This window comes from Mesoplodon mirus (assembly GCF_964341445.2).
Source record: "Mesoplodon mirus genome assembly, chromosome: 16".
NCBI lineage: Eukaryota > Metazoa > Chordata > Mammalia > Artiodactyla > Ziphiidae > Mesoplodon > Mesoplodon mirus.
This window is the reverse complement of record NC_138992.1, coordinates 33,698,739-33,724,799: the sequence shown is the minus strand read 5'-3', so window position 1 is coordinate 33,724,799 and position 26,061 is coordinate 33,698,739. Positions and strand designations below refer to the sequence as shown.

General features: G+C 42.4%; 1 protein-coding gene across 3 annotated transcripts in view; it reads right to left on the bottom strand.

The window, feature by feature from the left end:
- NCALD (neurocalcin delta) overlaps positions 1-26,061 on the bottom strand; it is a 290,136-nt gene that overhangs the window by 10,769 nt on the left and 253,306 nt on the right. For all 3 annotated transcript variants that reach the window (XM_082601680.1, XM_082601681.1, XM_082601682.1), the window contains one exon: positions 3,850-4,246. In XM_082601680.1, the coding sequence (XP_082457806.1) occupies positions 3,850-4,227 (378 nt within the window). In that variant the 5' untranslated portion in view covers positions 4,228-4,246. The remainder of the gene's footprint in view (positions 1-3,849; positions 4,247-26,061) is intronic.

The following is a 26,061-nucleotide window of genomic DNA, read 5'->3' as shown; positions in this document are numbered from 1 at the left end:
CCTTTGTAATGGCTAACACCATAGTCTCCCTTCCTCTTCATCTGGTTGCTGTATGGTTACACATGCCTTATTCTGATGAGTGAATCAGGAAAAAAAATTCCCGTATTGCTAAAAGAAACAAACAAAAAAATAAGTCTTCTGTGATGGGCTGCCAGCATAAGCCCAACCTCCTTCCTTTAGTTTTCATTCATTCAAAGGGTGTGAAAATGTAGACTAAGGGTGTTATGAAGTTCACTCTGCCTTATCAAAAGTGCTAATTAACCTTGAATCACAACTAGGAGGGAGAGTCTGATTCTAAAACAACACGTATTTGAACACCAACTACTTTAAAGCAATCATTACCATCCAAGGAATGAATATGCTAACTAGAAATTATTGCAACCTGGTCATTAAAGTGAGTTCCCTGAGAACTGCTAAAGGTAACACTGTGTTAGCCTATATGTTCCTTTCAGAAAGTCTCTAGCAGGACTTGAGAACAAGTCCAGACAGGCTGTGCCCCAAAAGTCCCGATGCATGAAGTGCACCTATGGGCTCAGGGCAACAGCTCAGAGCTGGGGAATTCCTGGTGCCAACCACATTCTCTCCTGGAAAGGTGATCTTTCTGTTACTTAAATCCCGTAAGCATCAGAGCAGCCCAGAAGTTTTAGCTTATTTCCAGCTGGGATGGTGTTTGGTAGGAAAGACAACAGCTGAAGAAGCCTGGGAACTCCTAAAGTCATCTGCACAAGAATATCTCTTCTGTGAGCTCCACCAGTTGGAGGTTTAGCTGGGTTACCTCCCTTTGTTTTGTGAACATACATTTATATGACTAGGTAAACTTAACTTAAAACTTAATGGGAGACTCTATTACTTTGTCCTTTGAATGGGAAATGACCTCCCTTTATTTTGCAGGGAAACATCCTGTCTCAGCTCCAGAAACTTCTATAGAATAATAGTAGTCAACGTTTACTGAAGGATACCCATTGAGAGGCCCTGTTCTAGGTACTCTACTTGTAATAACTGTTTAACCCTTACGGTTACTCTTGAGGCAGGTGCTATGATTGGCTCCAGTTCACAAATCATGAGAACAATGCACAGAAAGGTTAAATAACTTACCCGAGGAAAAGAAGGAAAAGGAGATTGAAAAAGGAGAGGGGCAAGGCGATATTGACCTGCTTTGCTCAAGACAACCGCTCTCACATGCCAATTCTTCCCTTGACTCCCTCTTCATCTTTGTTTTGGATCCAGGTGATCAAGTTTTGTCTAAGCCTGTGATTTTCATTCAATCATAAGAGTAAAGCAACACAGATTGTGTACTCCTACCCAATGACAGTCTGTGGTTAAAATGTGTTCTTTCAAGGGTCCTAGTTACTTTCTGAGAACAGAGGGGTCACTTTCACCCCCTGTTCTCCCTGCATTCTCTCCCCGTAGTCCTGTTGACGGATCCCTAAGTTCACGTTCCCTCACCCCCAAGATCCCAGAGAGCATCTGAGCACTCGTGGTTCAATGTGTAACGCTACGCACATGCTCGCGGCCCCCTTCCTGAAACACAGCCTGTCCTGGGCTGGGTGTGGGTGTTCAGACCTGCCTCTGGCTGGGCTCAGGGACAGAGAACTGTGTGGGGCAGGAAGGCTTCTCCTTCCTCTTGCAGCCGGGGGCTGAGACTAGGGCCCTCCCCCCCGCCCCAGGAGAGGATCTGCCGTTATGGGAGAAACGTCAGAATTGTGATCTGGCTTAAGACTCATGAGAGGTGGTTTTGATGCAATAATAAAATATTGGACCTAAATCATGTTCCTAAGTTTGTCACTTAAAAAAAAACAAACACATGAATGTAAAAATGTTTGTATAAGACTCTAAAAATAAATCTGCATATGGTTTTGCTTTTTCACCCAGATGTTGATATAGCACAAAATTATTTTTTGGAAAAAGGAACATAACTGCGTTTGGACATATGTGGTAGACTGAATAATGGGCCCCCCAAGATGTGCATGTCCTAATCCCTGAAACCTGTGAATATGTTACCTTACACAGTAAAAGGGACTTTGCAGATGTAATTATGTTAAGGATCTTGAGCTAGGGGGGATTATTCTGAATTATCTGGGGTGTCCTAGTGTACTCACAGGGGTCTTTATGAGTGGAAGGGAGAAGCAGAATGAGATACCCAGGGGAATGGCAACGTGAGAAGAACTCAATCCACTGTTGCTGGCTTTGAAGATGGATATAAAGGGCTACAAGCTAAGGAATGTTTCAAAAAGTAGGAAAGGCAAGGAAACAGATTTTCCCCTAAAACCTCCAGACAGAATGCAAGCTGCGGACACCTTGATTTTAGTCCAGTGAAACCGATTTCAGATCTCTGACCTCCAGAACTGTAAGATAATAAATGTGTGTTGTTTTAAGCCACTAAGTTTATGGCCCTTTGTTACAGCAGCCAATTGGTTTCCAAGAGGAAACCAATACCGTGTATTTCAGTGTTAGAGAGTCCACAATAGAATCCTTCCTACCAATGCCAGGAAAAACAAAAGGATTCCAGTCTGTTACCACCAATATTCTGTGGATACCAAAATTAAACCATAGGAAGCAACAATAAAGAAGAAAAACTAGAGAATTTGTGGAGTTCCACCCTCCATTCGTTGACAAGCCTCATTATAAACTTGTTTGGATCCCGATCTTCACCCTGACCACTTATTAGTATTTGCAGGTGAACATCATGAATTTACATTTTACATTAAATGGCTTGAATTTCTGAGTTTTGGAGGGACATTAGTTCAGCAAGGAATTTATGTGCTGACACTTGTAATCAAGCTGCAGTTTCACTTACTTTAACAAACAGAGCCTTAATTTGTATATGATTCTGCCGGCCCACAGCCTGCCTCCATCTTATCACTTTCTAACAGGTATTTTCCCAGACACCTAAAAGACAGTGCCGCCTCTGAAGCGATTGTAGCATCTGCAAATATGCATTCTCCTAAATGGTGCAGACCAGCTAGAACCAAACAGTGAGAATCCCCACAAAGGCACACAGCTTCTCGGGACAGTGACAAGGCCTGAGTGTGGACTTTCAAAGAAGAGGGGGTGGTGAAAGGAAAAACGACCCCTTTTCCTGTTCTGTTTGGGCAATTTACTCTGGGTAAGTGATTTGGGGAAATAAAATGGAGCGCTTCCTATTAAAATGATGGAGGCCTTGATTCTGCACTGTTTGTATCTCTGATGAGATAGAAGCTAGATTAGAGATCTCTACTTTTATTCACGTGTCTAATAAACTTGGAAATTAGTGATGGCAGTGATGATGAACTTTTCTGTAAGGCTGGCACTGTGCTAAGCATTGAACACGGAGAGTCAGTCTAATCTTCAAACAATCCCACAGCAGTGGGCACTGCTGATAGTTCCATTTTACAGATAAGGACACTGAGGTTCGCTTGGGTTAAAGTCACAGCGGTAGTGACTGAATGAGGCAGGATTTGAACCCAGGTCAGAGTTTGATCATTAAACATCACTCCAGGCTCTAGGTCCAGGCAGGTCATTGCACTGAATAGATGGAGTGGCCACAGTGAGCATGACCAGCTGAAGAGTGCCATGTCCCTCTGTAGGGAGGAGTCACCACAAAGCCCCAGGGCACCTATGCCAGGCAAGAATGTGGGCCCAGTGTGGCCAGAGCTCCTGAGTTTCCAAGAGATGCTAACCAATCTGCATGTTTATGTGTAATCTCCCTGTTTTGTATATGGGTTCCACATTTTCAAAGACACTGGCTAGGCCAAATCAGTGCCCAGGCAGACCACCCGTTTGCAATCTCTCCACTAAGCTATACTGTGGACTTCCCAATTCTTACTGTGACTCACACTCTTCTCTTTGTAAAGGGCAAGGTCCACGTACCTGCACAATCTCGAGCATTTCTGCCTTGCTGATGTAGCCATTTCCATCCAGGTCATACATGCTGAAGGCCCATTTCAGCTTCTGCTCCAGCTTCCCCCTTGACGTTACGCTCAGGGCTATGATAAATTCTCTAAAGTCTATTGTCCCATCTCCATTGGCATCGAAGGTGCGAAAGACGTGCTCTGCAAATTTGGAAGCATCCCCATAAGGGAAAAAGTTCCCGTAAATTTTCTTAAACTCCTCCATTGACAAATGTCCACTGGGGCAGTCTCTCAAGAAGCCTTTATACCATTCCTGGATCTCATGCTCTGTAAAATCTGTGCTTTCCAGCAAGTCCTGCATGACCTCTGGGCGCAGCTTGCTGTTCTGTTTCCCCATCTTGGCAGCAAGGATTCAGCTGCAGATAAAAAAGAATATAGTATATATAGCTTTTTAAACCTGTTCTTTAGAGGCACATTTTACAATCTGTGATTGTTCCTTTGGGTAAAAGAAATAAACTGTTAGTCCAATAACACTGTATTGGGTTTTCCAACATTGTGGTCAGCCAGACAAAATGTTGAAAGATGGGCAGGCAGAAGATACACGGACCAGAAAACTGATATTTCTTCTACACAGAGCCACCCTAAAAACAGGAGATTTATAATGAAAAAGAGAGAGAAAGAAAGAGAGAGAGAGAGAATTAATTGGTTACTTAGTTCTGCCTTATCTATTTGCAAGAGGTTAAGCCTGGCTTTAAAAAGACTGGGGTTCTAACACCCAATCCAAGTATTAGCAGGGAGAATTAAAGGAAAGGAACAAAAGAAAGCGAGCAAAAGAGATAATTTTGCACGTTTTAGACAAGTGCAAATAAAGTGCTTGGGTACCTTCTGAATATTATAAACACAGACATGAGTAAGGAAAATAGAAACCCATCTAATTCCATTAAATGCCACCAAGCTTGGTCAGTTGTTTAAATCCACAAAGTCAAATCACTGTCAACATTGGGTTAGATGGTAAAGATGATGTTTCATAAAGTTGTTTATGCCCTATGATTGTGGCTTATGAAATGGGCCAAATTTTCCTTTTTAAAATACAAATAACTTCATATTTTCTTATCATAATAGTAGCACATCCATAGTAAAATAGTTAAACAACACAGTGATGCATAAAGACAAAGTCAGCATCATTTCAAATCTTAACACTTAAGAGATAACCACCACCAGCATTTTGGTGTGTGTCCTTCTAGATTTTTCGTATGTGCCCTTATCTAAATATGCTATTAATAAATGTTTTAATACATTTACATTTAATATATTTACATTTTAATACATTTACATTTCAAAAAACAAGAATATATACCCTTTGTTACATATTTTAAAACTTAATATAATGTGGGAAATAAAGGCAACTTTTATTAGATGGGGAAAAAACCTGTAATTATCATCTTCCCACTCACAGAGCTATTCAACGTTAACTGAGTGCCATATACCAGGTATGTTTCTAGCGCTGTGAATGCAAAGAGTAAGATGTGTCCCCTCCTCCTTGAGGGGTACCCAGTTGTGTATGTATGGAGGTGGTAGTGGCAGTAAGAGGACAACACAATAAAAATTCAAAACATGGTATCAGGGGAATGGACATGGTGCAGTGAGAGTACATAGAAAGGACACTCAAGCCAAAAGGGGACATGGGTGCTATCAGGGAAGCCTTCTTGGAGGAGGTGATATCTGAGCTTAGTTCCCATGTCCAAAGTCTTATGATTTAAGCATGGTTAAGATAAATCCCTTTTAATAAAGGGGCTCTGCACTTACATTTTACATCTTTCTTGTATTGGAAACATAGAATATATAAAAGATAACACATCCCCATTTTAATAATGATTCCCAGTTTCTTTGAGATTTTCACTTTGTGGTGTTTGTTTATGTCTGCCTCCCTCCCACTGCAGGGTGAGCTCCTTGAGACGGAGTCTTGTTGAAGTTACTTTGTCTCTCTAGGGCCCATCACAAATAACATTGGGTGAGTTAATGAATGAAGAAATGACTGATAGATAAATAATTACAATGTGGAAATATGCAATAACCTTCTTGGAAAAGGAGTCTTTCTGCCCCAAAGATGAGGCCCTGGCTTTCATACGGTTATTTGAGACACTAAAGGTATTTGGTAGTTAAGACTTGGTCTTAGGGTCTCTTTTGCCCGCTAATTTTATTGAGATCTAATTGTCATAGAGCACTGCATAAGTTTGAGGTATATGACATAAGACCTGATATTTGTACATACTGGGAAATGATCACCACAATAAGTCTAGTTAACACCCATCACCTCACATAACTACAGAATTTCTTTCTTCTGATGAGAACTTTTAAGATTATTCTCTTAGTAACTTTTAAATATACAACACAATATTGTTAACTATAGTCACCATGCATGCTGTACACTGCATCCCCAGAACTTATGTATCTTACACTGTAACTGGAAGTTTGTACTTGCTGACCACCTTCACTCAATTCCCCCTCCCCCCGCCTTGGGATCTCTTAGATTGAATTGCCTGTGTACCGGTCTGTTGCCCCCACTAAAAATAAACTTCTTGAGGGCAGGGTTTGCATCTCACACTGCTCAAATTCTTTGCTATATCCACAGTTCAGGAAATGACAAACATCTTTATTAGTTGCCAAGTTGATTGCTTTTGTTTTCTGAGTTCTCACTGAAGGCAGAACCGGCCCACGCTGGCTCTGAGGCAGGCATCCCCCGAAGGGTAGCGTGACAGAGCTTCCTCCCCATCAGCAGGACCAACAGTTGCCGGTAAGAACTTATTTACTTTCAAAGGTGCCCCTTTATGCAGAATCAGGCAAATACCATTTTACACAAGAGCAAAATTAAACTACAACTCCAAGCAGAGCACAAACAGAATTTATAAATTGAACCTTTCAATAATTTTCACTTCCCTCTTGTGTCTCTCTTTTTTTTTTCTCCTGGAGGAAAAAAAGCAAAGTTGGAGAGGCTGGTTTGTATTAGAATTTTAAAACTGTCATTTAGTTGCTAAGTTGGCAATTTGCCTGAGGCAAGAATTCAGAAACATGAGGTAATACATAATACATGGATTTACAGAGCTCCGAAACATTTTATGGAATTTACAAGTAATTTTGAGTTTTCCTTTTGGTGAGTTCTTTAGATGATAGCCCTTTGGTGTGGTATTCAATCAAATCACTGTTAGAATACTTTGGTTCTGTGCAAATTACCGAGTGCAAGGCCTTGGGAAAAAAATGCCACTTTGATATTTAAATCCACTCTCTTAAAGAATGATTTATTTCCCAGGATATATAAAAACCTGTTTCTTCAAAACCGAACTTAAGTTCCCTTCCCAACATTTAAAAAGTGCTTCTCATTTATTAGCTGTTTTTGCCCTAGAAACAAATTGCCTCAACATTTTGGCTAAGACTCCCACTGAGACTGATCTGTGTGCAGCTATTTTTCCGGTAAACAGTAATTAAACCACATTTACAAATCCATTAGCACAGACAGGCCATAACACAAACAAGGCAGAAGAGCATGGAATAAGTTATCTGGGAAGCGGGTGTTTGCAATTTAGTCCAGAACTTGTTTCTGTAGATAACTACAAACACTTTACTAAGTATGATGTCTGAACTTGAGAAAACCATCTGGACTTGGTTAGGCTGTATGACAGAAATCTCCCGGGGACACAGGATAGCATTTCATTCTTTGAGGGAGGAAGGGAAAGATAGAAAAATGCCTGACAATACCTTTTTCTCTTTGGAAGACAGGAATTTCTGCTGTTTGAGTTGAAGAGGGGGAAAAAAATAACATGAAGGGAAATGCTACATTAATTAGCAGTCAAGAAAAGAAATCTGAAGACAGAAGTTGCACCTCAGGTCACATCCTTTTAATTACTCCATATTTGGTCATTAAAACATGTATTTTGTGCCAGTAGAACATAATGAGGAAAACTCAGGCCATGGAATAAAAATGCTTTTGGGTTCAAAGCCTGGCTTTACCAATGACTAGCTCTCAGGTAATTCACTTAATTTCTTGGTGCACCTCAGTCTTCTCATCTGTGACATGAGTTCAGTTGTACAAGTTCATGTCTCACTGATTCTATGTGAGAATTAAACGAGACAGTCATATATGTAAAGCTCTGGCGTTGAGTCAAGGCCAGATGCTATGGTCAGTGAAAACTGCATCTTATTCTTGACGGCACTTCATACGCTATTCTATTGAACCTTCACAGCAACCCTGAGTGATGGCAGGGTAGCTTTTGCCATTTTATAAGCGAAAGAAAGGAAGGAAGGGAGGAAGGAAGGAAGGAAACTCTGAGAGGCAAAGTGACTTGTCTCAAGTTACACAGCTTTTGAACGAGAGAGCCAAATGGGAAGCTTGATTTGCATGCGGCTGTCTACTGCTTTGTTTTTTTTTTTTACTATGCCCTACTAGCTTCACAGACAAGCACATATAGAAATTAAGATAACAGTTCCATACAAAGTCAGAAAGAAGTAGTTAGAGAGAAGAGACGACCTCCTATTAGAACTCACCCATTCTACAAATATGGGCTAAGTGTCTACCAGGAGGGAGGCATGGCTCAGGACACTGGGAATTCAGCAGGGAACAAACAGGCAAAGCTCCTGTTCTCATGCAACTTACAGCCTAGTGGCAAGAGACAGACAATAAATAAGATAAGTGAAATGTTAGAAGGAGATGTGCCATGGAGAAAAGTAAGGTGAGTGGGGAATGCCAGGAATGGGTGGGTGGGTGTTGACGTTTTAAATAAAAAGCCAGGGAAGGCCCCGTTAAGAAAATGACGTTTGTAAAAGACCAGAGAGGCAAGGAGGTAGCCATGGAGATGACTGAGAGAAAACTATTCCAGGCCGAGAAAACAGCAGATGAGAAGGGTCTACAGGGGACTATGCTTAGCACGCCCAAGGACAGGGCTGGAGCAAGCGTGCGAGGAAAGGAAGGCGATGAGGTCAGAAGAGTTATGAGGACCAGGTGATGTGGGACCAGGAAGTAACTGGCTTGTACTCTGAGTGAGAGGCAGCCACTGCAGGATTTTTAGCAGAGCAATGATAGGAGTGATTTATAGTCTAACAGGATCACTCTGGCTGCTGTGTTGAGAGAAAGCTAAGGAAGGGTAAGAGCAGCAGTGAGAAGACCAGTTAGGAGGCCACCGCAATGACCCAGGCAAGAGATGACAGCGGGTGCAACCAGGGTAGCAGTAGAGGATGTGAGACTTAGTGGGATTCTGGACACAGCTTGAAGGTACAGTCAATAGGATTAGTTGACGGTTCAGCTGTAGGGTGTGAAAAAAAAGACAACAGTAAAGGATGAAGTTGACATTTACTGAAATAAGAAAAATGCAGGAGAAGCAGGGCTTTGGGGTGAGGCAGGGAGCATGGGTATCAGTGCTAAGTTAGTTGTGCATGTGTTAATTCTGATATGCTTATCATACATTTGACTGGAGATGCTGAACAGGTAGTTGGATGTGTCTAAAGTTAGAGAAAGAGGTCCAGGGAGGCAATATAAATTTGGGAGTCATCAGTATCTAGACAGTCTTTATAGGAAAAGACAGGATGAGAATGCCAAGGAAGTGAGTGTGGATGGAAAAGAGAAAGGGATAAGGACTGAGCCCTCCGTCGCCCTGCCGTTTAGAATCTGAAAGAGGAGAAGGAACCAGCCGGGGAGGTCGCCCTGCCGTTTAGAATCTGAAAGAGGAGAAGGAACCAGCCGGGGAGGATGACGGGGACGGGCAGCGAGGGGGTAGGAAGACACAGAGACTGAAAATGTGCCCACTCTGTCGTGTGTCCTTCATGCCAGCTCGCGGGGGCACACGGAAGTGCTCAAAGCAGCGGCACGGTGAGGACTGAGGCTCTTGGTTTCCTCTCTGAATCTTGTGCTCACTCCCCCACCCCAGCCTCTCCCGTCTCCATAAAGGACATCAGCTTCCACCCAGCTGTTCACTCCAAACCCCTGGGACTCACCTATGATTCCCTGCACTTTTGTTCCATCAGCAGGTGCTGTCTAAACTTGTCTCTGTCTCTAAAATTGGTCTCAGATACACTCATTCTCACCATCTCCACTGTCATACCTCAGTCTGAACCATCATCGCCTCCTTCCTGAATGTCTACAATGCCCTCCTCGCTGGCTTCTCACTCTTGACTCTTGTCCTCCTTCTCCCTACCTGGCCCCGATCTGCTCTCCACTCAGCTCCCCAGAATGACCTTTAAAAAACACAAAACAGACCAGGTCACTCCTCTGCTTAAAGCTCTATATGGGCTTCCTAACACACTGAGAAGAAAATCCAGACTCCCTCCTTTGGCCCGCAAGGCTCTGTGGAAGCTGGCCCTGGCCATCCCTGACTTCTTCTCAGCCCCCCTGCCCACGTACCCTGGCCTCCTGCACATTCCAGCTTTTACCTCTTAAGGACTTTTGCTTCAGGGCGTTGAAGAATACTTTTAAATAGCAATTGGGTCCTCACCCTTTAGTTTAAATACCCCGTAAGATCTACCTACCTACCTATCTATCTATCTCCTATAAAATATACATAACATATATCATATACAATATATATTAATTTTTGCTGAATCTCAACTGCATTTCATTAAATGAAATACACACGTATTCTATTAAACATCAGCATTCTGTTATTCAGTAGTTTAATCTGAGATGGGTAATGTGAAATTTCCCAACTTATTTTGGGATCACATCCAGTCACCCCGTGTCCAAAAAATAAATCTGGGGTTAATAATGACCACGGATGAAAAAGGAAAAATATACAAGACACCAAACCACCAACAAAGAACCATGCACAGGAATCTAAACTATGCAGTTAACTTTCCATCTAAAAAGAACTAAAAAAGGAATAGCTCCTAAAAATGATGCCACAGGGAAAGGAAATGGTGAGTACGGAACAACCTTTTGGAATGCATGTGCTCCCTTCTTTATATTTTGTATCTGAGGATTGGAAAGAGCTGCAGCATTTCATTTCTGTGATTCCCCATAAGGTTCTAAAACTCTGTGAGTTAATTCTCCAATGCCCAGAGTTAGATTTTCCAGGAAAAAAATCCATAACTAACCCTGGACAGCCTGGTTAACCTCAGAGGAAGTCTCAATGCAAAGTACACTGAGGCCTCCTAAAATGGAATACACAAGAAGCTAGCAGCTAAAGTCACGTTTAGCTGCAACAAGGAACACAGAGCCCACAGTGGTTTCCGAAAGAGGCCGGGTTAATTAAAACGTTTGCCTGTTTGGAACATGTAGCCTTGTCCTCTAAGAGTTGCTTTGAATTTTCAACCAATGGAATGTCTAAATTATGAAAACATAACTGAAAAAAGGTTCCTAAAATGTAAGGGAGAAAATGATAAAAGTTATAGGTTAATAAGAGGAAGCATTCATTTACCATCACTGGGACATCAGATGTTTTAGCCATCTGAATTTTACAGGCGGCTAAAATCCAGCAAATTCCTTTCAAGGTCAGTTGTCCTTAATTCTCACTGAAAAAAAAAATGACTAAATAAAAACCTGAAGAGCACACTGTTTCAGAAATTCCTCTTCAATGGAACTTTCCTCTCAGTGGAAGTTTGAAAGGGGACCATGTATATAAACTGGCATATTTACATATAGTGGGGGAAATTAGGAAATGAAACGCAGTGGTGCATAGAGGGGAAAAAAATTCAAGTATTACACAGGGAGAACTGAAGTTATGTAATAATCTCGCTAACTGAGTTGCCTGGACAAAGAATGTTCTCTCCTCCAGCCTCTGGTAAGATGAGCTCATATAAGGGAGCAAAACGTGCTCCCTACATCCTCATGTGGATCACAAAATGGCTTTGGTGGAAGTGCTTGAACTATGTCACAAAGCCGCTGCTTGAAGGGAGGCCTTCTTCCCAATGAGGACTGGGTATTCGGACCCACATCTCCTGATTGAGGGGTCATACCTGTGCTCCTGGTCACACCCCTGCACTCACTCCCCCTGCAGAGAGGTGATGGGGTTTGAGATGAGAACTTAACTGGTACAAAATAGATAGCGAGGGCTTCCCTGGTGGCGCAGTGGTTGAGAGTCCACCTGCTGATGCAGGGGATACGGGTTCGTGCCCCGGTCCGGGAAGATCCCACATGCCGCGGAGCGGCTGGGCCCGTGAGCCATGGCCGCTGAGCCTGCGTGTCCGGAGCCTGTGCTCCGAAACGGAAGAGGCCACAGCAGGGAGAGGCCCGCGTACCGCAAAAAAAAAAAAAAAAGATAGCGACCAGGAGGCTCTCTAGAAACAAATCCACTCCTGCCTTCTGCGTTCCGCAGGCTCTGAGATAAAGCCTGAGAAGCCCATCTGGTCTTCCCAGGGTGAGCAGGGCTTATGGTCTCTGAAATATCTGGGCCCTTGTTCTACAGAGCCTGAAGTTCAGACTGAGAGGGCCTGGCCTTGGGCTCTTTTCCAAGTTTTATTTTCCATAAAAAATAAAGTACAACCCATATTACTGCCAATAAAACATATATTTCTGATAGACTCTGAATAGAACATTATCCAACAACGCTTTCCTTTGTTTCCCAAAATGGAAACGATCATTTTTAGTTTTGCCGACTGCCAAAGTGCTACATTATTATTATACAAACTGTAAGTACTAAAGGGATATCACAACTAGACTGTGAACACCCTTGCTCTGATCCAGTACTACTCCATAAGAAATAACCACTGGTAACAGTTTGATATGTGCATATATAGGTATATATAGACACATCATAGTAGACATTTAAACGCACATATATGAAATCTGCACACGCTAACCATGAACAGGATCATTTTCACTGAAAAGTATATTGTGGGCATTCTTCCATGTTATACATATGGATGTATCTCATCTTTTCAAATTGCTGAATTTTGATTGATTGATTGATTGATTCAACAGACAGTATTGAGCACTGACCTTGGGCCAAGCATTGAATTGGGTAGCTGACAGAATAACTAGTGACATGAGGCTTACAGCCCATTGCATGACATTTATTTAACTAATCCCCCTTGATGGCAATTTCGGTTGATTCCACTTTTCTTTCATTCCCTTGGCATCTACCTTAGTCATGGTTCCTGGATTCCTTCGGCAGTATTTTTTATAAACATGTTCTTGATGTCTTTGACAAGTACCATGATCTCTAGACTCTCCCTTATAAATTCTCCAACAAGCCATTTTCCTCTAGAGCCTTTATATGCTAACCGTTCATTTTGTAAGAGTTTATACACCAGCTAGGATTAGAACTGAATTAGAATTGAAATTGGACTTGGAATTGCACACCACCCCCTCTGCCTGTGTCACAGGGACACACACGCAAATTTGGCATTAGCTATTTCTAGTACCTAGGAGGCCATGTCCACCCTGTCACTACTGCCACCACATGAATGCCCCCTCTCTCATTTCAGCCTGAAGAGCTATTTTACCCAAACAGCACTCTAAATCCTCTGTGGCTTAATACTCAACTCCTGACTTTTCATGCCCACTCCTTTCCCCCCACTTCAAGTCTAGCTAATGGCTGACTCCCACGCCCCACGCACTCCTAGATTGCCGGCAATTGGAGGTGAACTTACGTTGCATGCTTAAAGTGCCCTTAAGTGGCCTTGAGTAAATGGACAGGGGCCATACTAAACTACATGCAGAAACTACAAAGCTGATCCAAAGAAAGAAATTGTTGGAGTGCCTGAAGTCAAGGTCTTCGGATGAAGTGTACGTGTCCCCTTGCCATCAGTGCACCTGGCCATCAGGCCACTACCTCAGAGCTGCCTGTCTGGGCTGCCTCGTGGCAGATGCTAGGTCAGGGCCAGCTGCAGGGAGGGAAAGAGGGGGAAGCTCTGAGGGCCCTCAACCATTCTCCAGGGCTGCCACAGGCTAAGACCCTACCTTGGCTGACTTCCATGGAATTCCTAATTTGATAAATTTCTGCTTAGCTAAATGTACTAAGTATTTTCTTATTTATTTATTTATTTGGTCATGCTGTGCAGCATGTGGGATCTCAGTTCCCCGAGCAGGGATTGAACCCGTACCCCCTGCAGTGGAAGCGTGGAGTCCTAACCACTGGACCACAAGATAAGTCCAATATTCTCTTATTTAAAAGACAGGAAGTACTACTTTGGGTTTTGATAAAATCGTAAAGCAGAAGAGTGAGCCACCATGGACTCAAGAGGGCAAATAGATCAGCTATGGGGATCCAGGCCTCATCCTGTAATTAGCGGCCAGAGGTACAAGAGAAGCTCAAGTCTCCATTTTTAGACATTCTCCAGGGGCCACAAATGCATTTAGCTAATTGATACAAGCCCCTCCACAGAGTCTAAGAATAGTTTATAATTCTTTTTTATTTATTCAGCAAGCATGTGTTTAACATCTACTGTTTCCTGGCTTAAAATGAATATTCCTACAAAAATAGCATCCTACATAAGATAGAGAAAGGAAGGGAGGGAGTCTGGTATTCTGGTTGCAGCTCAGAGTATTTTCATTAATATTTTATTTTTACAATTTTTGCAGTTTTGTTGGTGAGAGGGATATTATATCTTGGTTTTACTCCACGGGGCTTAGAGGGGCTTAAGAAGCTAACCATCATGACAAATTCATGCAGATCGTGGTCCCAGTGGAGGAGCGTGGGAACCACCCTCCCACTCTCATCCCGTCCACATCTCTGGCTGGATCACTTCTGGTATTCGAATGCTTCTGTTGGAAGGTGGTGATCAATCAATCTCTATCCTGGCCAATGTGGCTAAAATATTAACGTTTATCCATCAAACTTACGTAAAAGTCAGAAGTACAATAATTGGCTGACAAGGAGAGACTGTTAAGTAACTTCTTTTAACCTCTTGCGCCTTTTGTGTCCTCCAGCAAGGCGTGTGGAAAGAGAATTGGACTTGGTAGCAAAGGAACTGAATTAAAGTCCTTATTATAATACAGTGTTATGTGACCTTGGGAAAGTCATTTGACCTCTCTAAGGGTCTCATTCTTCTACAGTAAAATAGATGTAGTAACACCTCTCTCATGGGGCTGTTTGGTGAGAAAACAGGAAATGAGAAAAAGGAATCCCGATGAGTGAGGGAAAACTCAGTATTGTGTCTGGCATCTAGCAGGTGCTCAGTAAACACTGACTATTGATCTGAATGAGATAAGGATTCAGTTTGGTGGGTTGCTTACAAAGATGAGCCCTCCAGAGTCATCCCCCTTTTTTCCATGAAGAATTAGAAAGAACAAGAGCAAGAATGTGACATGAGAGAAAGAAAGAGAACCACTGTTAGCTTTCTGCCTGACTCCCCCGTTGGATCACTTGCCAGATGTGAAAGACATTTGTGGGTTTGCACCCGGAGAGGACTCCTGCCAGACCCCTGGCTGAATGTTTTCCCTGCAGAGAAGGAGGCATTATTTTAACCAGAAATTAAGCAAAGAGGTCCCACTGGAGAAGCAGCTGATGGAGGGCAGGACACTGTTTCTTTCTCTGGTCTTGCCTCCTGACGCTGGGAAGTGGGGCTGAGGCAAAATCAGAGCAGGCTCAGAGAAGTGCCATGGCGAATCGGCCTTACAGCAGTGGGATGGTTCTACTGCTCTAAGGAGGACTTACAACCCGTTCTCAGGGTCTGGCTGGACAAGAATGCTATTTTCAGAGCAAACTGGATACAAATTGGTACCACTAACAAACATCGGGTATCAATGACTCACCAAATCAATTCTTCTCTACCTGGGGTAAGAAATGATTCTCAGTTGTTTTTATTACTTTTTTTACCTGTCTTTTCTAAGATCAGAGGTGAAAAAGAGGAATAAACTGGTTTAAAAAAAAACTCCATTTATCACTGGGGGGAAAAAAACAGCCATAGGAAAATCCTTGTCTCTCAACTTATTTCCAATTACTGCTGCCATTTCTTAATTTTATACACATCAGTGTATACATGTCAATCCCAATTGCCCAATTCATCTCACAACCACCCCCCCCACCCCCCTGCCGCTTTCTCCCCTTGGTGTCCATACGTTTGTTCTCTACATCTGTGTCTCAATTTCTGCCCTGCAAACTGGTTCATCTGTACCGTTTTTCTAGGTTCCACATGTATGCATTAACATACGATATTTGTTTTTCTCTTTCTGACTTACTTCACTCTGTATGACAATCTCTAGATCCATCTACGTCTCTACAAATGACCCAATATCGTTCCTTTTTATGGCTGAGTAATATTCCATTGCATATATGTACCACATCTTCTTTATCCATTCGTCTGTCGATGGGCATTTAGGTTGCTTCCATGACCTGGCTATTGTAAATAGTGCTGCAATGAACATTGGGGTGCATGTATCTTTTTGAATTATGGTTTTCTCTGGATATATGCCCAGTAGTGGGATTGCTGGGTCACATGGTAATTCTATTTTTAGTTTTTTAGGGAACCTCCATACTGTTCTCCGTAGTGGCTGTATCAATTTACATTCCCACCAACAGTGCAAGAGGGTTCCCTTTTCTCCACACCCTCTCCAGCATTTCAAACATCTAAATTTCAACAGTGGTATGCATGTAGTTTAAATCATTTCTTTCATTTAGATTACAAGAATCTTAAATATGCATTAAAAGGTATACTTTTAAATGTTTAAATTTATCCCCAATAGATCAAATAATGCAATTGAGAAGTTAGAACGAACACTATTCCTAGAATAAAATTGTGAGCTGTGTATACAAGAAAAGCTTGGAGTAATGTCTTTATTCAAGGAGATCCCAATTCCTTTTGAATTATTTCACAAGAATTTCCTGAGAGTGCACTGTGTGCCTGGGACTGTCCAAGACAGTGGATTCAAATAATTATTATTTAGGATGAAATGGCAGGGAGACTGGTCAGCTGGTAAACCAGATAGACTATTATTATTTCACATAAAAGACATGGTCTCTATACTCAAGGAGCATAATCTAAACAAGGTAATCACTTATCACACATAAACAATGAGGGTAGGTGTTCTTTTCACTGTGTGATTGGGTTAAGAAGTATTTAGAATGACTGAATTTTGCCTATAACCCTACCCATGAAAAGAGGTTAAGGCGGCTCTATGGTCACATGGGAAGTGGATACAGGTGAGACAAAGAGAAAATGATGCTTTTCTCTTGAAACTTCCCTGCCCCTCTGACTCCCTCAAAAAACACTGTGCTGTGAGTGACGCTACAAATTCTGAGGCTGTTTTCATCAGTCATAGATACCAGAAGAAACAGAATGACAATAAACGAACCTCTTCTTGGATTTATGAGGACCTCGTATCAGATTCGAATTATAAAAACACCCTGAGGATGTAGCTAAAGGTAAAGCTCTGGACAAGCATCTCGAGACCAAGTTTTGTGTGAAACCTGCTCCTCTCTCCTTGGTGGGAATGCAAACGGGGTGAACAAAGGTTCCCTCCAACCCTAGGAATAACACCAGTTAAGTGGGAAAGGATCCCTTGGAACGAGGTGCTGGATGGGAAATCACAGAGGTGACGTGGAGTGTGTGTCCTCACTTAACTCCCGAGCGAAGGCAGAAAGACTGAAATGCAAAGAGCACGTGGCATTGACTTGGAAGAAGTACCCATATGTCTTCCGAGGAGAACACAGTCTGTTGGTGGAAGGATCAAAGACCCAGCAAGGCTCAGTCACTGACCCACCACTCCACTTCCATGTCCCCTTTCGCCCTTCCTCAACTCCCACCATCCTTGGCATTCAGGGTCCTCACGACCCTCCTCCATGCAACCTTCTTTCTGCCATGCTCACCTCATCCCACCAGCGTTCACCTGCTGCAAGCAGCGTAGCACAGCAGTTGTGAGCTAGGTTTATTTAGACCTCAACTGGAATCCTAGCTCTGTTTGCCAGCAGAATATCTCTTACCACCACCTCTTCCCAGAGCCAAAAAACAAAAACAAACAAAAAAAAACGTAGCTTTTTGAAACTAGAGCATTTTAAACAATGCCATTTCCAAAGAGAATTATCATGGCTTTACACTTGCATAATTCAAACCTCACCTGGGTGTTTTTCATAGTCACAGAAACAACCCCAAAGTAACAGAGAAGCTCCAACGCTAGCAAGACAGTGTGCTTGCAGACTTTAAAGTGACTTTTTAAAAAAAGCTTCTCCCTATCAAGGTTTAAAAATCTTAGGGTCAAAGTGTCAGGCTGAGCAGGGATCCTGTTTCCTCCTAGTTTACCTACCACGTATCTTCATTGTTAAGGTCAAGCTCAGGAAAGACACTACCTGAGGGAAGTTCTACTAGCCACGTGTCCCTATTGTGGAGGCAGGACACAGCAGTGTCTCCTGGCCTGTAATGTCTTGTAGCACCTGTGGAAATGACGCTATTTTCGCCACACCCTGGGGAGGGTGGCCTAGGTGCCTGTGCCACCCGGAGGGCTGAGGGATCAATACCACCCCACCCATAGCTCACCCGTGGGCCCCATACCCAGGCTGAGTAGTCTTAACTTAAACGATCAAAGTAAAATTTAGTATTTGTAGAAAAGAGGACATCTCATGACTCCACTACGAATGCCCCACCACTGGCTCCAAAGAACTCGGTTGCCTTCTTTCTGATTAAATCCACTTCACCATTTCAGCCTGTTCCACATTGCATAAAACACACAGAAAGCCAGACTTGTGACTCTCACTCTTCACGTGCTAGCAAACAGCAGTTCCAATTATGTAGAAGTGGACTTTGAAATTTGGTCACTGAAATGTAGGGGAAGACAATTCAGTCAACAGAATATTTTCTTTTCATCTCACAGCCTGACTCATGTGAGTCAAGTTTTCTTTCAACATACAAAATCAGATCTACAGAAATCAGAGAACACAGCACAGCAGTCTTTCTACGCACTGTGCAGTGGCTAGAGTTAATTAGAATCTTTTACAGCCAGGACTCAGTTAAAACAATTCTTTTGTGGGGAAAGACTTCATTACAAAGTGATATCACAGTGTCGTTAGTGAGTAGGCCCTGTTTTCCTAAGTCTGTTCTTTCCTTGCTCTTTGGCATTATCACAATCACCTGCCATGTGATCAATCTCCAACTCACCGAGGGCCTCTAAGTGTCCCCAGGCCAATGACCACTCCCACATCGTTACAGTATGCTAAAAAAGTACATTACTTCATTTAATCTCTATAACAATCTTAAGAGGGGAGAACAATGCACCCATTTCACATATGAGGGCACTAGGTTTAAGGAGATTAAATAATTTCTCCCAGATCAGGCAGATAGTAAACGGTGGAGGCTGATTTGAATCCCCAGACTCCCAGGACCTGCTTTTATCATTACACAGCACTGTGTCATATTTAAAGAACAGCAACTAGGGATGAAGAATAACCTTCACTTGTATGCTTGACAGTTTTACAAAGCACTTTCACATCCATTATTTTACTTAATCCTCCACAATAACTCTGCAAACTATTATGATCCCCACTTTGTAGGTAAGGAAATCGAGGCTCAGAGAGGGAAAGTCATTGAGCCAGAAATCCAGAGAAACTTCAGGTTTCCTATGACAAGATGAAATTAGTTCAGAAACACTAACACACGATGAGGTTGCATGATGGTAAGGAATGAACATGGACTTTGAGGTCAAAGATCTGAATCAGATTTCCTGCTCTGTCCCTTTGCAGTTAAGTGACCCCGGGCAGGCATGTAACCTGTTGAGCCTCCATTTTGCATGGGTGAAACGGGCATGAGAATAAATATCTTAGAAGGTATGGATCCAGTGAGGTACTGTGTGTGAAAATATTGTGTAAATTATCCAGTGCAATACGAACGTTAAGAATAGCAACAGCAACAAGAATAAAACTTGTGATGCTTATAGTATGTTAGTGTTATTACATGTTCATTTCAGCCTCTGCAGGATGCAAACACAAGGAGACACTCAAGGTAGACCTTCAAACAGCTCATGCTGATTCAGATTCTTGCGATGAGATCTGAAATTCAGGTCTTCAAATGCAAAGCACAGTATTTTTCCTGAACCTCTGCTACGTGGACGTCACTGTCCTCTTTTCATCCACCAAAACCAACACCCCAAACTGTCATCATCATGCACCTCTTTAATGTAATTTTCACATTACATTACATCTTCAATCTAATTTATTTATTTAGATAAATTATTAATTTAGATAAATCTCTGAACATGATGACTACCTTGTTGTTAGCTACATTTCTCACCTGATCTTTCCTAAAATCCCAACCAAACATGCCAACTCTGAGATGCTATGACCCCCTGATGGAACTCCAACCTGGCTGTAGAATAGTTCCCGTCATTCCAGTGGGTGTTAATGGGATAGGAGATCCATTTGAAGACAATGAATATGTGCTGAGGAATAGAAGCGACTCAACCTCAATTAAGTCAAGACTAACACAGCACCCAAAGCAGCCAACTCTACAATATCCCACTGAAGTTGTTCCAACAGGATCCAGCAAGAAGCACAGCTTAGACGCCTCGACTTCTGCAAGCCACTGAGGCATGTACTGTTGGAGGCACACCAGCAGCTCTTTCCCTCTTCCACACCAGCGAAGCCTTGGTGTAGTTCTGATACCTCCTCCTCCCCCACTGTAACTTGGGCAAATTCTGATTAGTCTAAGCCAACGATGGTGGTTGTATTCCTCTTGCACAGAAATGATTTGAGCAAGGCTTGCGCCTCAGTTTTGGCCAATGAAATGTGAGTGGAAGGCTGCTAGAGGCCTTGAGGAGAGGCTTTCCTTGCTGATAAAATGGGAGCACAGGAAAAGAAACAGCCTCCCACAGTTCCATGTGATGGTTGAATCTGCTGTGGACATCTTGTGACCATAAAACATTAAGATGATGTGATACTGAGGATATGAGAAAAGATAAAAATCCTTGATGACATTACTGCGTCACTCATTGGGCTGTTGCCCAAGACTTTCAGTGGTGTGAGATAATAAATTTTCCGTGGCAAGTCACGGTTGGAGATTTTGAGCCTCACACCTGGAAGTGTCCTAACTGGGACACCAGGGAAACAACCACAGTTCTACAGCCATGTAGATTATTTCTTCCTCCTTAAGTCTATTTTCCAGGGGCCCCTTTTCCCACTGGGCTTGGGGGAAAATGGTTATACACTAATAGTTGTATGAAAAAAGCTCTGATTTGAAGGATTTGCCACCAGCAACTCCCACCTTCCTCCTCCAATAAAATGCAATGTTCATTTCATGAAATACCCCAAAGGCATGGGTTTGACCCCAGAGTGTGAAGGAGGTCTGGTCAACTTCCTTTTTTGTGTGTCCCAATGGCTTGTAAAAAAGTGAAGAAATGCCAAAACAGACTACCAAAAATTGTGATGTACGCTTAAGTATTGATGTTTAGCAAATTTATGCTTTTATAATACATGTAAAAATTCAAAGCACTTTAATTATGCTATTTTAGAAGTGAATTACAGGATTCATAAGGAATATTAAGTCATAGTGCATCATAGATGCTGTGGTCCAGGGACCCAATTAAAGCGGCATAATGAACTTCCCACCCATCAATCTCATCAGTCTAACTCTGTGAGTTAATGTGTAAACTTTAGTGGAGACAATAATGATAAAAGTCTGAGTGTGTGAGCCTTTGTGAATATGAGGCCTAGTTTATTAAAAACAAACAAACAAACAAGAAACGTTTCCCCGTCTGCCTTCTATCTCACTCACTCTGGTTGGCTGCTCTGATTGTTTTGTTACTTACCATATTTCTATAGACCACTCCCTATGGACACTAACTCATTTGATCCTCAGAACAACCCTCTGAAGGAGGTCCTACTATCCTCCTCATTTTACAGGTGAAGAAACTGAAATGCAGAGAGGTTAAGTGAGTAATTCAAGACCACACAGCTAATAAGTGGATAAGTGGTGGAGCCAGGATTAAGATGAAGGGCCATAGCTCCAGAACTCATGTTCTTAACCAGTCCATTATGCAGGCTCTGTGCTGATACAACCATAAAAGTATGCGGGTTAAGAGAAGTGAACCTGGAGGGCAGAACCAGTAAGGCTCTTTCAAAGCCAGAGAGCATGTGAGACTTGTTGGTGTCACAGTATAATCATTGTGTAAGGTGGGTGTGGGTCTCTTCTCCTTTCACTCTGAAGTGTGTGCACACATGCATGTGCTCGTGTGTTCTGCACACCAGGCGTCAACATAATCGTGTAGCAGCATTTGTCAGCGATGTGGGTTTACCTCCCTTTGCTCTTACAATCTCCTCAGTAAGACTTTTCAAAGCTACTGTTTTGCTCTGTAACAATTATTTCTAACCAGGCTTTGACTGCTGAGGAGAAAGAAGCCCTTAAAATAATTACATTATTCTGAAATAAGGTCATTTGTCTTTTTCTTTTAAAACAATTTGCATGTTATAATCACTTCAATTGTTTCTAGATTAGGATTCATAAACGGCTCTGCAGAATGGATGGTCTCCATGGTCAGAAATGTTTCCCCAAAGAACCAAGACGAATTACTGGAAGAGACCTGTCACAGGAGTCCATTCTCCCCACTGAACAGGACCAGGAAGAGGGCTGATGGGGGCAAGTGCTGCAGGGCCTTGTGGAACTCTTTCTGGGGCCAAGTTTGAAAAAAAGGAATATTATGGAATAACTGTTCGATCACAGACCATGGTGTCCAACAGATCTGGGTCCAAATCCTGCTCTGCGACTCAGGTGTATGGCAGGCAATTTATGTACAGTCTCAGAGCCTCGGTATTGTCTCCAGCAAAAGAGCAATAATAACGAGTGTGCGGTATACATGCCATTATAAAAGAAGCGTACATAAAGGGTCTTTACATATACAGAAGGAGGAGGAAAATTTGCCCTCCCTCTGCCTCTATTCGGGTCCCTCCCCAAGAAGCACTTATGTCACTGGTTAAGTTTCCAGGCTACTAATTTGCCAAAAGCAAGGACTGCAGTTTGCTGAGGTCCAATGCCTTCCCTCTGCTTCTTGTTTTGCCCTGGCTCCAGAGATAAGCAGAGATTTCTGGCACTTTCTCCCTCATCCCTTCTGCTTACTCGCAGTGCAGAGACTATCCCTCCCGGCTTAGCAGCTGGATGGTGGGGACACTGAGATTTGAGCCAAGAGGGTAGAGGAGGCCTCACTTGGGCCTTGAGCCTAAACTTCCACTCCGAGCTGATCACCAGAGAGGCCTGCCCTGCTTGTCTGGCTAATGATAAGAGGCATTTTGATTTCTTGAGGTCTGTGTATTAATAGCTCCCAGGGAAACCCCAAGGGGGAGGAGAGGGGACTGCAAGGACAGGATTTGGATATTTCCAGGTCTTTGGCTACCACATCAACTAACACTACCTCTTGGAATAAAATGGCAGCCAGCACACACCAAAAAGAAGCCCACTCTCCTAAAAGAAGGCTATGCAAAATCCTCCTCCGAGTTGCTTCAATTCCAGAGACAGGGACACTTCCACTCTCCTTTTAAAAATCCCCTTTCCTGCAATAGCAACCAGACAGCACTTGGCTGGAGCTTTCCAACAGACCCTCAGCGACCCTTCCTGCCTGGGAGTGGCTGGTGGGAAGTGGCAGCCCCTGCATCTCGTCTCTACCAGGCGATGAGGCAGGGCTGTCTTTCCTGGGAGGTGTTTGCACTTGACTCAGAGAAATAAATATGAACTGTAAAGAGGTCTCCACTCGATGACACCTTCCCATACTAGCAGGCTCTCTTTGTCAGCAGGTAGTCAGACTTTTTTAGGGTGATAACATCTAGGTTTCTTTATTTCATCAGAAACAGATCCAAATGCAGAAATGGCCAGAGTGTCATCACATGTTTCTATGCTCTATTAAAAACTACACAAAGCCCAAAGGTAGAAACAATGCAAATGTCCATCATCAGATCAATGGATAAATAAGATATGCTGTATACATGCAATGGAATATTATTCAGCCTGCTATACCATGGATGAACCTTAAAGACATTATGCTAAATAAAAGAAGCCAGAGACAAAAGGACAAATATTGCATGATTCCACTTATATGAGTACCCAGAATAGGTGAATTTCCAGAGACAGAAAGTAGAACAGAGGTTGCTGGGCAAGGAGAAAAGAGGTGAGTGAGGAATTAGTGCTTACTATGTATAGCGTTTCTGTTTAGGGCAATGAAGTTCTGGGTGGATAGCGGCCGCGGTTACATCATATTGTCAGTGTACTTAATGCCACCAAATTTTGCACCTAAAAATGGTTAAAGTGGTAAATTTGATGTTATGCATATTTTACCACAAAAGAAAGAAAGGAAGGAAGAAAGGGAGGGAGGAAGGGAGGGGGAGCGAGAGAGAGGGAGAGAGAGGGAAGAAAGGAGGAAGGAAGGAAGGAAGGAAGGAAAGAACCACCAAGCAGTCTTGGGATAACAATTCCATGGAAAGGGAGGGTCCCAGAATTCCAATCCGCTGCCCGGCATCTAGATGTCACTGGGGCAGAGCTTTTCTGAGTGATCAAGAAAGATCAAAGCCAGAGGAAACAATGCTCTTCACAAGACCTGGCAAAGGGCACTTACTAAAGCAGTGCTACTGACAAAATAATGGACTCCACGATTGTTTCTGTTCGTTCAAGAGGATCAGCACGCCCCAGAGACAGGGAGGGGCCGAGGACTCTGCTTCCAAAGGCCCCTCAGCCCTTGACCAGACAGTAACCAAGTAAGCCTGTTGTCGTCTTCAACACATGATTCATGACCATAGATATTATTTATTTCCAAATTAGAGCTATAGATTCTCCAGACGTTTCTAAAAAAGAAGATTTTCCTCAAACAATGGCATTTTGGGGCTACCATAACTATAAAATTCAATTCCCTCATTTCTGCTCATGAAATATAAAAAAGTTTCTGACTTCATTGTGCCATTATAAATAGATTTCCCGCTAAATATTTTCTGGATTATGTTAATTTCTTGGCCTTCTAAAAATCCTGGCTAAGAATACAATAAATGATAAAATATGTATATATAATTCTTTTATCCATGAAAAAAAAACTGCCAGCTGTAATTTAGTGGAGTTGAATAGAAAGTGCATTTTATTCCTAATAATGACTGTTAAATAATGACTGTAAAAATAACTAAAATAGAGGTTGTAGTCATGGAGACACCACTACCTCTAAAGTGTAAAATATAATTTGTTGAAAAATGTCTAATAAGACAGAATGAAAACTAACAAAGAGAAGCAAACCTAATCAAAATCTTTCAATTCTAGTTTCTCCTCTTTCAATCTGGATGATTTCATAAAAACTCAGTGCTCGGAAGTAACCACAACAAACAGTGATTTCCAAACCTGGTAAACTTAAGAAGAAGCTTCAGACTAGTTAGAACACAGAAAAGAAACCCATGCATCAAAACTCCAGAGGCAGTGGTCGGATAAGTCATCCTGTGTACTTTCATTTCCGAATGGAGTTATCTTACACTTTATTTGAACCAAGTAATGTGTCTTGACTAGGTTCTAACTCTGATGGACCCTGAGGTGGGGAAAGGGAGCTACACGATGAATAATAGATCAAGAAGATGCAGCCCCTACTCTGTAAGAGCTAACAGTCTAGTGCACAGACATGCAACGTGGGCTCCAAATGGGAACCATGCAGAGAATTTTAAAAATTCTAGTCATCACTTTAAAACTGAAAAAGAAACAGGTGAAATAAATTTAAATAACGTTTCATTTAACCAAACTGTAGCCAACACATTTGAAATGATCATTTTAACCTGTAATCAATTTTAAAATTATTAAATACTTTGCATTCCTCCTTTTATTTGTTCTAAATCTTTGAAATTCAAAGTGTATTTTGTACTAACAACACATCTCAGTTTGGGCCAGTCAAGTTTCAGGTGGTCAAGAGTCACATGTGGCTAATGCTACTATATTGGACAGAGAGGAGAGTGGGAGGTATAGAAAATATACAAATAGCTCAAAAGCAAGACTGTCCCTCAGCAGGGCTATAAAGAGCCATAAATAAAACATCTGGGGCATCTTCAAAGAGGTGGTTGCATCTGAATTGAGTCTTGAGAGGTCTTTAAGTTAGGAAATGCTATACTCAGACTTGCATTATTCGAAGAGCTGACTGGCAGCTGATTGGATGGCTGGGAAAAGGACAGAAGGAATCAAGAGTCTAGGCAAAAGAGCTGGGAAGGCAGGCAAAGGCCAGGGTGGATTTAAGAGATCTTTTGGAGGTGGAATTAGGAGACACGGCGGCTGACTAGAAATAGAGTAGAAGACACTGTACATGTTTACCCAGCAGCCATTTCTCTTTCCTTCCCTGTTAACCAGAAATTGATTCTGTTCAGGTGCCCTGCATCCTCTGCAATAC